Consider the following 14,640-nt stretch of genomic DNA (forward strand, 5'->3'; position numbering starts at 1 on the left):
ACAGGGCCCTTTATTGTAGCATCAAGCCATCAAACAAACAAAAGGTTAGTTCTCTCAATTTTCATCCTTCTTTAGTTGAAGGGTACGTAGAGTTCCTGTCGTACTTTACGTTTTTTAAAAATAAATCTCTCAGTTTCGCTTGCATTTTTACCTTAATTTTATGCTTTGTACGTTTGAAAGACATAGCAGGGTAAGGTTCAGGATATTTTTACCTCAAAAACGCATGCCTCTTATACACACAGTACGTCCTTCGTGTCTTTTGTGGCGCAGGGCCCTCAAAGAAGCAAAGTTTTTTTTTGCGATTTGAAGGCAGTCTGATGGAGGAGAAAGCGGTCTAGCTTTCATGGCGTCCGTCCATAGGTGATGGCCGAGTCCAATCCGGGCCAAGGCTCCACCCCTTCCCCTCGGCATCGCCTTACGGTCTCCTTCCCACATCGGGCGCATTGCTTCAAACATTCGCTTGTCCGCCTGTCCCCGTGCGCCGACAAGTGGAATCGACAAGCCGAGCAGGGGCACAAGGCAAAGATGTGGACGGCACGCTCGGAATAGCCCGGGTGGTAAATACGGGCGCGCAGAGTGCGCGGCCGAAAGCTACAAGGGGCAGCGTGCAAACAGAGGAGGTGGGCACGGGCAGTATCTAAGGCATGGCGAGGCTGCAGTTTGCTCCATCCGGAGGAAAGCAACGGGGGAGTTTTACCTGATCCGTATCCTCCCGTCGGCGATAAAAACTCCCCTTCCCGGCCGTGTCCTGTCCGTGCCCTACCCACCAAGTGGCCGCGTCCGGCCGGCCGGGCGACGGGCCTCGCATGTGCGCGCGGAGGGAGGGGCCAGGCCAATCAATCGCCCTTTGTAACCGACCCAACCGTGGCAGCGGCCACGGAAGGCCAGCCATCCCACATGCGTGACGCGTCGCCGCTCGGTCCTCACCCCCGGCGCGGCCGCTGGAGCCCTTTTCCGGAAAGTTGACGCGCGCCACTTGATGCGCGCGCGAGCTCTCTGATGTCCGATCAGTGGTGGTGCACCTATCCCCTCATCAGAGGGGCACACGCCGGTGGGCAGCCTAGGTGGGAAACCGAGTCCCCCTGTTGTCTTAAAGCAGGGTGGCGACTGAAAATGGACTGCAGTCCACATGGACTTAATCAATTACCTGCACTGATTGGATTGGATCAAAATCCTGTCGCAGATATCTCGCTCGAGCAATACAGAGATCGCATGCTCCATCAATTACCTTTCTGTGATTTTCAGAGTGATGCCCGACGCTTTATTACTCACTGACCCAGCCAAAAGTACTATGAAAGTTCGCTTGAGCTCAGTGTTCCCTCGAGAAGGAAAGTGTCTCGTTCAGTTTATTAACGGCTCCCGCTCCTTAACGCTGATACCTGACAAACAGCGCTTGGCCGCCAGCTAGCCGTGCCTATCGAAAGGTTGGAGGTGCGGCCCAGCTCTCGGAAAACCCAATCAGTGGACGTCGGTTTCATCGGGCTGCCTTTGCCTGCCGTGCATTGCACCTCGCACGCACGCATGTGGAGATCGAGACCGGCGGGCTGAGGCGGCGCTCCCTTCTCCACACTCCCGGTCTCCGGACTCCAGGTAAAAGCGCGCGCACGTCGCCAACGCCATCGCCCCCAAATCGCCCCGCGGAGAAACACCATGATTACGCCCCCGCCCCCGCGTCGCGTCGCTTACCCCCCGTCCCCCTCCCGCGGTCGCGGATTCACCGGGCAAGCAGCCCAGAGGAAGGAACGAGCCGTGGGCACGCGCGTACGACGACGCCCCCGCTGCCTCGCCCGTCTCCGTGAGTGCGTGCGTGCGCGGTCGTTCTCGCCGGATCGGCGGATCGAGGGGCATGTTGGTTGGTTGCGCTCGTACTCGATCGGTCGGTCGGTTTCACGTGCCCGGGCCGGACCTGGCCAACATGTAACGTGCGCCCTGGCTTGTCGTGAGTAACAGCAGCTCGATCGGTTTTCAGATGGGGGGTACCGGGTACGTATGCGCAAGCAAAGCATGTGTTTATACAGAGCGGCAGGCGATGGACAGCGTGACAGGCATATCTGTCCCCGTGTCTTATGCACGCGTTGTATGGACGAGGATCCGCTGCGGCAGCTACGACTGCGAGGCGACGCCTGCAATTGATGGGAGGGCATGGACGACAATACGAGACAGATATCGCCGCGATTAAAACCCTGATCAGAACGCAGGCACAATAATTCGCCCCATCAATACCACCCTGAATTAATAGCTACGTGTCCCGTAATCAAGCCGTCAGCGCCAAACGCATTCGACGCCGGGATGCCCCCCATAAGATTCGGTTTCTCGCTCGCATGGCCCCGGCCACCATGCGCGTTTCAGAACGCACGCTGTGGGGGAGGTGGAAGAAAGATATCCCAGTGTCTCCGACGAAGACGCCACAGGGAGACCTTTGCGTCGCAGCGCATGAGGAAGGGCGCGCCACGTCAGCCGCGAAAAAGGCGCCAAGGCCACCCCGCAAAGATTTTAAGTTGGGTAGCGGGTGGGCTCGGGCATTATCCGCCCACGTGGTGGGCTAGGCTAGGGCTCCTCCACGACGGCTTCCGTTTCGGTTCCGCCCTCTGGCAAAAAGCGAACGGCGAAGCAAGGGGGTTCGATTCAACAGAGAGAGCGGCGGGGCGGATCGGGACGGCCGGGCCCACGTGCAGCGAGAGGGAAACGGAAGCGAAGCCACCACGCCGACCCCGATGGAAAAGGGGATGGAACGCAGCGCAACAGGGCCGGGGGCCGGGGGCGTGCTCGGGACCACGCGCTGGTGGCCAGGCATCCCACATGGCTCGTGGCGTCGCAGGGCTCGGCAGCGGGTCCCGGCGCGGCGGGCAAACAAATAAAGCGGCCGCGCCGGTGACTCCGTTGGCTGTCCTGAAGCGACGGCAGTCTAACGCGAGCATCAGTCGTGCGTGGTCGGCCAAGTTCAGTCAGGCGTCACTCGGTCCGGATCGCCTAACGTGCACGTACGCCCTGGCCTCGGCTTGAGAGTTTTTCAGCAGTGGTTTACTGGTTTCGACTTTCAAGAGTTTCCGTTGGAAAAAGTTTGGAGCAAGTCCGTAAGTATGGCAGTGAAGGTAAGGCTTTTTTCTGCAGTCTCAGGAAGGCTGCATAGATACGGAGTTAGGCCTCCGAACAAAGCTCACCCATCCGACTCTCCAGGAGGTTGCGCAGTCCCACGTTGGTCATGGCAGGCTCTGCCAGATAGAGAGGGGGTGGAGAGAAGAGAACACGAGCATCGCACATGAAACCAAGACGGGCAGGCTTTCAGAGTGCTGGCGTACCAGCATACCACCAATGAACAACAAATCTAGGCCTTGTTTAGTTGGGGAATTTGGGAGGTGCCAAATTACTGTTACAGCACTGTAGCACACTGTAGCGTTTCGTTTGTATTTGTGAATTATTGTCCAAATATTGACTAATTAGGCTCAAAAGATTCGTCTCGCAAAGTACAACAAAACTGTGCAATTAGTTTTTAATTTCATCTACATTTAGTACTCCATGCATGTACCGCAAGTTTGATGTGATGGGGAATCTTCTTTTTGCATAGTGTCAAAGTTGGGAGTTGGGAGTAACTAAACATGGCCCTAGGCTACTAGACAACAAGCCCTTAGCAAAGGCTGCGCCGCCTCCGGCGCCGGCCACCACCGATACACACTGTCCTTTCTTACGTCCAACACGACAACGAGCGCCCGGAAGGGAGGAACTAACAACCACCTTACTAGATCCTTCGGAAAAAAAAACAACCACCTCACCATAATCGGCGACCTTCCGGCCGGTTTTCAGTTGAGAAGATCACTCTAGCTAGAAGTTAGAACTCGTGTGCCGTCAGTTTGGGGCTATGGATTGGACGTGACAGCAAGCGTGCGAGCTTGCACTGCAGTAGTGGCCAGCTAAAAGAGGACGACGGCCTTCCGCTCATCAGGGGGCCGAACGGCATGGATGACGGACACAACACGAGCACGCGAGGACATGATCCATCCATCCTAGTATATCGTCCTACACACCGTCACAGCGCGCACGGGGCGTAGAGAGGCAGTAGCTAGGATCATGGCGCCCCAGTACACAGTACACGGCGGGCATTGATCGGTGGTGGTGTGCAGACACCGCACGGCGCGGCGGAATCATGATATCGATAGCCGATAGGGCGCATACAGGCCCTGTCACGTAGCCGCGTGGCGCGCACAGCCTAGCATGGCAGCGGCAGCGGGCACGCCCTACCTGAGCCGGAGGATGGCGACGCGCCAATCATGCAGCGGCCACGTCGCCACCGCCCCGGTGCCCCGCCACCCGTACGGACCACGTGGAGGCCTCGGCCCCCGGCGCCGCGGGCTCGCTGACGCCCGGGTCCCGCCCAGCATTATGGGCCAGCTCAGCTCGGCCACGTCCGGCGGCCGCCGTACGGTGGTGCACCGGCGCCCCGCGCCGCTCGGACCCTTCCTGAGTTCCTTCCCTGTCGCGTAGCGCGGGGGCAGCGCCGTATTTTCCCCTCGCACGCCGGAGCCCGAGAGAGAGCCGAGCCCCCGTCGCGGTGGGCCGGCGGCGACCGCAACGCGCGTGAAGAAAGGAAAGAGACCGTAGGATCGGACAAGCGCTGTGGACGGTGGGGGCCGCCCCCCTCGCCGGCGCTGTCCGCGAGATGTTTTTAACTGCATGCGATGAGGAGATGCGAGGGTCGGGCAGCGCGCGGGCCCGCAGTGAGTGACTGCACGCGGGCCCCCACGGGGTTCAACCGGCCGTGCCCGCTCAGATCGGCCACGTGCCATTTAATCCCCTCGCGTCGCAACATTTCACGTTCCATGCTGGTACTACCGGCCAGTTCGAAATAAACAATCGCGTATTCGCGTACCACCCCCGCTCAGATATTTTTTGTTTCTTTTTCGCGGTCGCCAATCCTCTCGTCTCGGGTCTATCGTCTACGGAAATTACGGCGTTCTGTTTGTACAGCTCTGCGGAATTTCTATACAAATCTCTGATTTTTCTATCCAAAAATTGGCGAATGTGACCGGAAGTTTGGAAATTTAGAGAGATTTGGGTCGTGGAAACCTGTATGGATTAGTCCTTTTTATTTTATTTCAAAAAATAGTCCAGGGTAACTTGGGATCGCGGGCGCGTCATGAAAGGCTCGCCGTTCTCGACCACCAAAGCCCAAACCGAGCATCATTTCAGGTTTCTCCGAAGTACAGATGAGTAATTATGAGATGATACAAGCACTGAAGAACTGCGGAATTTACTAGCACAGCAGAGGATTACGCTACAGGATGTTGCCGAAGGCACATGCAAGAATGCACCATTACACCGCACACAATGTGATCTGAATGAACATTTCAAGATGCATTCATCGGAGAAGAGACCAACAAACCAACCTACAAAAGAATCCTGAGGTGGAAGAAGGGGAGGAGGGGAGACAAACAAAACCACTGTGACCTACGGCTTCTTCTACCCCCATTACAGCACGGGTTAATCACTGGGACGCCATCATCATCTTCTTCACCATCACACTAACCGCTCGCCCAAATGAGGGAAACAAGACGACAAGGAAAACTAGGTGGGGAGAGAGAGGGAGAGCTAGAGGTTAACTAATCCCGAGGAAAAATTCGTGGGAGGAAAAAAAGAGAGAGAAAATTTACAGCGAATGCACGAATCTTGGAGCTTCGGTCACGCCGGCGAGGAGGAGGAGCCGGCGCCGGAGTTGGAGGAGGAGGAGGTGGCAGAGATGGCGGACAGCGCCTCGGCGACCGCTGTCATGACGCGGATCTGCATCTGCAGGGCCGCGATGTAGTCGGTTGTCTCCTCGAGGAGCGTCGAGAACGGCAGCTTCCGGCAGCCGGGCACCAGCCGGCCCAGCACCTTCGCTTTCCTCGCCAGGGGCGGCGTGCTCGAGCCCTGCCCAGGCGCGGAGGTGGAGGCCGAGGTGGCGGCGCCGTGGCGCGAGGACGGGGATGCCGGGGCGCGAAGGCGCGCGCGGCGCGCGGCCTGGAGGCGGCGGCGGCGTGAGGCGAGGATGGCGCGGCTCCAGTGCGTGCGCCCGCGCGCCGCGACGGCGAGCGCGCGGTCAGCCGCCTCGCGCACGGCCCTGCCGCGCGGCGGGCCCGCCGCGCCGGCCCCCGACGGCCCCGCGCGCACGAGGCGGATCGCCTCGATGAGCTTGGACGAGTAGAGCTCGTGCTCGCGCCGCTTCCGCCACTTGGACGGCTGCGTCGCTGCCGCAGGCTCCGCCCCGGGCGCGCGCTTCCGCTTCCGCCCCCTCTCCTCCTCCTCCGCCGCGGGCGTCGAGCTCGACGTGGACGCCATTGCCAGTGCGCTCGCCAACAATTCTTGGTCGCAGACGAAACCCGATGGATCGGGCGCCACGGAGAACGAGCTGTGTGCGATCCAAGAAGCTAGGTTTGCGCCCGGCTCAGGCAGGACAGGGGGGAGGGAAGGAGGAAGGAGACGAGGGGTGGTGGGATGGGGTGCGGTGGGAAATGGGGAGGAGGAAGAGGGTGGGAGGCGGGGGGAATATAAAGGGGGTGCGGCACTGGCAAATGGCGACGCCGATGGTGCTCCACTGCTCGGCCTCGCGCCTCCCTCCTGTGATCCGCTTGGATTTTCTGCCGCCTCTCTTTTGCGCTGATGTGTTTAACAATATTCCAGTGCGTAGGCATATGCAATTTTTTTAAAAAAAATCCCCATTTTTTTCTTTCCTTGTGGTCTAATCCATTTTGCATGTGTGACACTGGGAGTGAGCTGCTAATTATGAGGTCCACTGGGCTTGGACTTTGTGGCCCGGTGTCCCCCAGTGTGGTCACGGCCGGAGGTGTAGGGATCGCATGGACATGGTGGCCCTGTGCTCGAGAGCAAGTGCACGCAAGTGACCTCTTCTTTCCTAGGTCCTAAGCTCCTGCCTAGCGTGAAGCTCTGAACGGCAGTGGCAATACCGTGTACGGCGGCTACCGTATCGCGTGGTATCCCGTCTGATTGGGCACATCATTATTCAATGGCAGTATGTATACCGTATACGCTTGCTGTACGTGCACAGTGTCAGAGATTGGTAATTGGTTATCGGTGTTTGACTTCCAAGAGCCTGAATCTTTTCGCACATGGCAATTGCCGTGCAAGCACTGTCAGGGGCTCTCTATTTTTCTAAAAAATACGCTCCCCTTTCTTCTTCAGACCCGGCCGGTTCCAACTCCCATCATGGTTGGTCCCGTGCTAAGAACAGCGTGTGCCGATCGAGCGCTCTAAACACAGCAGCGGGGCTCTTGCTATTGCCTCCGACGATCAATCCACCACCAAAAGAGACTTCATTTTCATGCCCCCATCGAGAAGTCGCCCACACTCTACTCGGGGCCGCTACGGAAGTGACAAGGTTTACCGCCGATGCGTCTGTTCCTGTCACACCCTCGATCGTGAGCCTAAGATAAGCTACCGCGCCAACAAACAGACGCCGTGCCTGACAAAACCCGGTGCCGGTAGCGTGGATCAGCTACCGATCCGTCCTGAGATTCAGAGATCAGATCAAAGCGGCGGGGGCTAGCTCCAGGGTGCGCGACCTAGCTAGGCATCGCATTTTTCTGGGGCGTAAGCGTAGGCGCGGTATACAAATGCGGGGGCGCGGCTGGCTGGCACGCACGGTGGCTCTCACGCTAGTTTGTGCGCTGTAGTTTAGGCGGAGCCCGGCGAGTGATCCGATGCTAGTGCTACGGCGCCTTTGGCCATGATTAGGGGGGGCAGCACACGCCGGCGCGAGGGGGTGCTCTGCTTTGCTTTGCTGGGGACTTGGGGTAGCCGGCGCTAGCGTAGCGTAGCATGTGGCGCCATGTTCCTCATGGGCGCGCCGGGCCGCGGCGCCGATCGTTCGATCCGTCGCGCTGGGGGTAACATGACATGGATGGAGCCCCGGGGCGGCGGGTCACATGCCAGGACGTCGCTCGGCGCAAGCAACCCCCGCGCCCGCGCAACTGGGCTGAATCATTCGTGTCCTGTTCCACAGATTGTCCCCTCGGCGTTTTTAATTTCTCACAAAACCCGTGCTTATCCTCGGTAATCTGTTCGTTTGCAGCTGATCTGCTGATGCCTGTCGTTTAGCTGAAAACCCAGAGCTGGTCACATGGCCACATGCGTGTTGAATTTTACTGCGTGCCACGTGCCGTTGGCAATCGCTCTTACTACGACTGGGCTACTAGCAACCAGTTATTACTGGAGTCGAGCTGCAATTTTCTTTTCATGTACTGGACGAAAGTTGTATTTGACCCATGTAGCCTGAGAGAAAGGGGAGGGAGTATCAGGCCATGTGCGTTCCATGTTGTGTGGTATCAGGATCGACGTTGCTTGGCCGTGTAAAAGACGGGTAGGGCGCGTGGATGCCCGTCCCCGTTTTATGAGGCGGCTGCCGAACCTTTTAATGGCCGCGCCAAGTCAAATGCCCCCTGCCTCGGCAGGCGTAAACTAGGTGAAAGCAAGCCGCTCGTACGCCCGTAGCCCCGTCGTGATCCGAGCGCCTTTTTAATAAGCAAGCGCGTCTGCACAACCTCTGCTCTGCAGGGCCGCGCGTGTTTTTAATCCCAAAGCCTAGGGCTACCCCGTTGGTTGGCTGCACGCATGCCTGCTCCCTCGCTTCCTAACAGCTGCTACTCTAAGGCCATGTTTAGTTCACCCCCAAATTCCAACTTTGACACTATGCAAAAAGAAGATTCCCCATCACATCAAACTTGTGGTACATGCATGGAGTACTAAATGTAGACGAAATCAAAAACTAATTGCACAGTTTTGTTGTACTTTGCGAGACGAATCTTTTGAGCCTAATTAGTCAATATTTGGACAATAATTCACAAATACAAACGAAATGCTACAGTGTCGCTACAGTATTTTGGTTGTCCCAATTTGGGCAACTAAACAAGGCCTAATTGTTTCGCATCATCCGCCGCCGTACGCATGCGTGCGTGGCTCTTGTGACGTTGAGTACCAATGGATCGGGAACTCAGATCGGGAATCAACGCAAGCAAGTACCAACGGATCAGCAGCAAAGCAACTGACGTGGTAGAGGTGAAAAGCACTTACGCACTGACACCAAATTCAGTTTTGACATCGTACTATACGAATCTAAGTTAGGGGGCGTTTTCTTCCCGTGTCTTATTTTTAGCACGTGTCACATCGAATGTTTAGATACTAATTAGGAGTAGTAAACGTAGACTATTTACAAAACCAATTACATAAGTGGAATCTAAACGGCGAGACGAATCTATTAAGCCTAATTAAGCCTAATTAATCCATCATTAGCAAATATTTACTGTAGCAACACATTGTCAAATCATGGACTAATTAAGCTTAATAGATTCGTCTCGCCGTTTAGATTCGTCTTATGTAATGGGTTTTGTAAATAGTCTACATTTAATACTCCTAATTAGTATCTAAACATTCGATGTGACAGGTGCTAAAGTTTAGCAAGCGGAAGAAAACAGGCCCTTAGTCTCTGCAAGAATTAAGACAAGGACACTGGTGCTAATAATGCACTGGTATCATTTTAGCATTGGTTGAGCAGGAAATCATCAAACATCACGTTGATGAGTTGCCTTCCGTGGTTCTGGACCAATCGGCTAATTAAATACCATTTGCTTCTTAATGGGGAGCCACATGGGCGTCACTGCCTCATCACTCCCGCTAGATGCCAGGACGTCTCTCTACGTCACGCTGAAACGCGGAGATGCTGTAGTGTCCGAATCTGCCGCTCTTCGACTCCTGGTTTGGTTTGCCGGGATGGACTCGCGATGAAACCATCTGGGCCGTCTAATCATACAATCGATAGTCCAGATGAAACCACCAAAATAGTAGTAGAAAGAAAAACATAAGATCTACCCCTGCATGTGCCTGCGGTAGCTGCTCGAGCTCGACTGCAGTCTGCAGAAGGCATAGAACACTGATCGGGTTTGCAGTTAAGCCTTCAGCAACCAACGGATTACTCGATGAGACGACCTATGCAGGCATGCACGCCTTGCACATGTAAGAAAGAATAAAACGATTGGGAATCAAAAGATACAGTAATATACCAAGGCACTCGATTGGTTGGATCAGGTATGGACGACGATGAGAGGCCCCCCTCGGGGAGCAAGGCCTCAACGTTGCCATGATAACATGTGAGCCTGCCTGGCACACAGCAAGCGCAAGCGGCCATGATCCGTCGCCAATGTAGGATGCAGAAACCACATGAATCGAGCGTAGACGCAACGCGAGGCACGCACATGGCGCGCGCGCACGGGCAGGCTCCACCGCGCACTGTTCGACCCAGCTCGAGATCGATTTCAGATGCGCGCCATGCCATTCAGAAATAGAGAGAAGAAAGAGCCGGCACTTCCTTTTTTATCTGCGGGGAGCGGTAGCGTGGCAGCCTTGGCGCCGGGGCCGGTCGGCCGGGGCGACGCCTCCTGCCGGTGCGGCGTGGCTCGGGGTGTGTGGGGGCGATTGGATTGGATGGATCTCGCCGTAACGAGATCATGTGGCGTGCGGCGACGCCGGCGGGCGTGCGTTTGCACGCGAGGAGGTCGTACAGCCGGTACCGGGCGCCGCGCCAAATTTCGGGCGCCGGGGCCGGTTGTTGGAGCCGCTCTCCGGTGGCTGTACTCGAGCTAGGCGACGAGCACGTCCACCAGACACCAGGCGCGCCCTGGCTCAGCCGGCCGGCCGGCCAGGGCCAGCTCGGTCGATGTACTTCTGCTCGCCTGATTTGCCTGCTGGTGTGGTGGCATCTACCAGGTCGCGCACTCGCTTGAGAGCGGGGCGATCGTGATGTGGTTGTGCACTGCAATACGTACGTCGCGCCATGTAGAGCTGCAATCATTGTCAGGTCACATGCGCGCGATCCAGCGGGATGTGCGAGTGTGGAGGCCCCTGCTGACTGGGAGGCCGCGCTGTGGGCTTCACCGGTGAAGGGACCCTCGCTGATAGTGATACTGCTGCTGATAGTCGTAGTACACTAGTACACCTTCAACGGTTAAGATTCACGATGTATAGTTTGTAGGCATCTCATTGTGTCGCCTGCCGTCAAAAAAAAAAATGTACCCTCGTGAGAAACTTAGCTTATGGACGCTACATTTACTACACTAATCATCCCGATCGAGTGCGCAAGCCTTGGTATCTCACATCGTTCTCGATGCAAGCTTGAGAGACCATGGCATATTCACATCTTATAATAATAATATATATACGAATTGAGCACATGTGAATTGATCATTTGTCTTATTACGTTCGCATCTGGATCGAGCGTATCAAGAGACCAGCGATGAGCGTTTCTCTGTTTTCTCTTTTCATCAGAAGCACCTGTTTGAGCGTACGCGACCACACGTAACCGGAGGACCACCGGCGGTCTACCTCATAAGATCGAGGGTACAGATCCGGCGTGTACCGGCTTTGCATATCATGCTCCGGCGTATCTCCTCTGCGATCCGAAACGGAGATCGGCCGATGGGCACGAACCACAAAATGCGCGTCGCCGGATGGTCCTGCCGCGTTCGAATTGAATTGAATCTCCCCACCTCATCACCCATGAACGCTCAAACGTGCCCTCACGTAGGCGTGGGCGCAGCGCGATCGGTCCGCGTGATCCCTGACGACAACCAGTGCGAAATCCGGTGGGATTCGACGCCATCACGCCATGATCGTTGATCGATCCCTCAGCCGGCTGGAAAGAGCCCGAGCCGTGCCGTGGTGAGCGGCAAAAGGTGCCGCTGCGTTCCTGCCACGGCGTCCTCGCGGCGCCACTGTGCCACGGCGCCCTGCCGTGCCGTGGTGCGGGTGCGTGTCCGGTGGCGGGTGTCGCGTCCGGGGAAAAGGCAGGTGTCTCCCGTGGAGGGGCAGGGGCGCTGGAGGGCGAGGCGAGAGTCCCTGCCTGGCTGCCTCCCCCGGGCCGCGCGCGCAGCCCGGCCGGCATGATTGGCAGGCAGGCCTTCCTTTTCCGCGTGGAAGCTACTAAAAAGGCGTGCCGGCTGGCGGCAGCAGCGGCTGTGGCTGAAGAAGTGAAGGAGCAAGCACGCACGCGCCCCCTGCTCGGCGTCGACGACAGCCCATGTTTGCTGCAGATTCCGCTGCCCGATCCGGGGCTCTCTTGTCATCAGTACAGGATATTTCTGGCGCCCCTGCGCTGCGACGTGTGTGTGTGGTGGGGTGGCGGTGGGCGGTGGCGGCACTCTCTCTCTCGGGTCGTGTGGCAGTCAGTGCCGGCGCCTGTTTTGCGTGGGTTTGGGTGTCTGCCCCCGTCGTGCTCCTGCACGTACGTACCCCGTCCGCCGCTCGTTGAGAAGCAACGGGAGGGAGGGAAGCAGACGAGACGACCAGTGGGAATTTTTTTTTTGGTGCCGTGGAGTATATCCCAGAACCAATGCCCACTTTGCGTCAAGTAAAACGAAAAAAAAAAACCATGGTCATTGCCACTGTGTATAGATCCACGCTTAGCAAAACAGCGGCAACACTCGCAACCGAGTACTGTGCATTTTGAGAGCATTTTCGGCAAGGCTCGCCAATCTTCTGTCGGAGCCAGGATCATCCTTGTCTGGTCCAAAAATGATTGCAGCAGCCTCTTGGGTATAGCAGATAGATCCATGATGGATGACAGATGCCGCCACGTTCGTTCTCGCTTTCATACGTCCTCACGTGCTTGGCAGGCTGCGTCAAGCAACTTCGACCCCCTCCCCCCCCCCCCCCCCCCCTATGGTCCATGGATCTCATCGATCCAGACGAACGGTGCTTGGATTTTGCGGGGCAGGTGGTGGTGCCGCTCACAGAGACCGGCTCGCATTGCAAGTTGCAAACACGCGGCTCGGACCCAAGCGGATGTACGCAACACGGCGACGGTGAGCGCCCAACCGGCAAAGCCGGCGTCTCGCATCCTCTCTGAACATGGTGATTTTTCCCCCCAGCTATATCAGCCATGCGACCAACGAAACAACACCTCGTGTTAACGTGCAAAACAGAGCAGTGAACCGAACAACCCTGCTTTGCACAGCCATGGCCCTTCCAACTTAAAGGCTCTGGGTTGCGGCGTCCTCTGGGCTGTAGCAGCCTGCCTGGCCTGCACACGAGATAAAGGCGAACAGACACAGGCTCAGCTGCCTGCTGCAGCCTGTAGGGCACAACACTACCGGCTTTCAAGCTCTCTCGGCCCCTATTATAAAAAAAAAAAGCTTTCTCGGCTCCGGAAGGGCCGCCGGCCAGATGCCATCGAGCCATGTGGATGAACAGATCTCACTGAACAGGACTGTTCCTGACAAATTTGGCTGGGCTCAACAGGCCCTAGTCACCGGCTAGATACCCATGGCGCCTGGTGCGTGAACGTATCTGTCGAGCGTGCTCAACGAGTCGATGGATGTTAGCTGGGCGCTGAAGTTCTTTTGCAGGTCGCGCAAGAGCTCGTGTCAGCTGGTTATCAGGCTCAGGCTGTGGTGCATCGTAGAACAATGAGGTCGGTAGGCTTACCAATGCAACACCCAGCTAAGGGAAGGCATGGTCTTGCGGCTTGCCGACAACAGCCTACGCACAGAGAGGATAACAAAGCCACAGGGCACCGGCGTTATCCGGTGATTATTCACTCCCAATAGAGAAATATTGCTCCGTGTTTTTTTATGTTTCTGAGACAGCGAAAATGCTGCTCATGCAGAAAGCCAGAAACATGATGGCCTAAAACAGAGACTGCTTTGCAAAATGGCAGAAGTGAGGCCCATGACACTGCTGAAACACATGGAAGCTATGGCCTAATTCATGGGTTCTGAGGGTGACAATGCATAAACAATTTGACCATTGGTCTAGTCATGAGTCCCACCCACTAAAATTGACAACCAAATCAGCGGATTCCAATCCGGCCCGAGCCTGTTGGTCTGTTACCCTAATCATTTGGAAGATGACCGGAGGATATAAAAACGCAGGTGTCAATGGTAGAATATTGACACAAAAGGTCAACAAAACGTTGTCAGCTGCCTTCTGAAACTGCGAGTTGAGAATTGCAAAAGAACTGGGGATAGCTTTTCGCCAGCGCAGCGCGGCAGCACCATCCAATGCGAGTCACTGAAAAATTCATGGGATCCCATGCTTTCCAACTGTCCCTTATGCGATGTTGTGGCCACGGACCACGATGAATCGATAATGACGGACAATCAATCACGAATCAGCAACAGAAACCATCCCAAATTCAGGGAGCTAGCACTCTTGGTGTTGGTTGTAAAAGGATAGGCAGTTAGGCACTGACAGCTAGTCTTGTTTTTGTGTCTCCTAACAAACAAAACTGACAGGCTATAAGCTGAGAAACTGCATTATCAATTTATTGAGATTATGCAATGCATGCTACCACGACCACACACTGAGTTCTTATGACACGTCTGCTCTCATCATTTGGGAACTGATCCAATGATTTCCTGAGTGTTTTTTTTTTGCTATTTGGTTAAGCTGTGCAACAGATCAGTAGGATGGTTTGCAAAATTGCAATCTGTCAGTGATTTTGTGCTACGGAAGTGTAGGCACGCAGGCAGTATTTTGGGTCACATGCAGGGCACCACCACCCTTTGCTTGGAATCAAATTGTTCAATAGTACAACCAAACGTTCTTCAATGATTAGAGTTAACATGATTCCACCAAATGGACTCCATTCGGTGTTCCAAGCAA

The 14,640-nt window shown here is 55.9% G+C and overlaps 1 protein-coding gene across 1 annotated transcript; it reads right to left on the reverse strand.

Moving 5' to 3' along the window:
• Positions 1-5,229: 5,229 nt before the first annotated feature.
• LOC101775943 (transcription factor bHLH147-like) lies at positions 5,230-6,503 on the reverse strand. The gene has a single exon (XM_004984538.2). It carries the CDS (start codon positions 6,307-6,309, stop codon positions 5,674-5,676), a length of 636 nt encoding a protein of 211 aa, XP_004984595.1. The 5' UTR covers positions 6,310-6,503; the 3' UTR covers positions 5,230-5,673.
• Positions 6,504-14,640: the final 8,137 nt, after the last annotated feature.

This window comes from Setaria italica, chromosome IX (assembly GCF_000263155.2).
Source record: "Setaria italica strain Yugu1 chromosome IX, Setaria_italica_v2.0, whole genome shotgun sequence".
Classification (NCBI taxonomy): Eukaryota; Viridiplantae; Streptophyta; class Magnoliopsida; order Poales; family Poaceae; genus Setaria; species Setaria italica.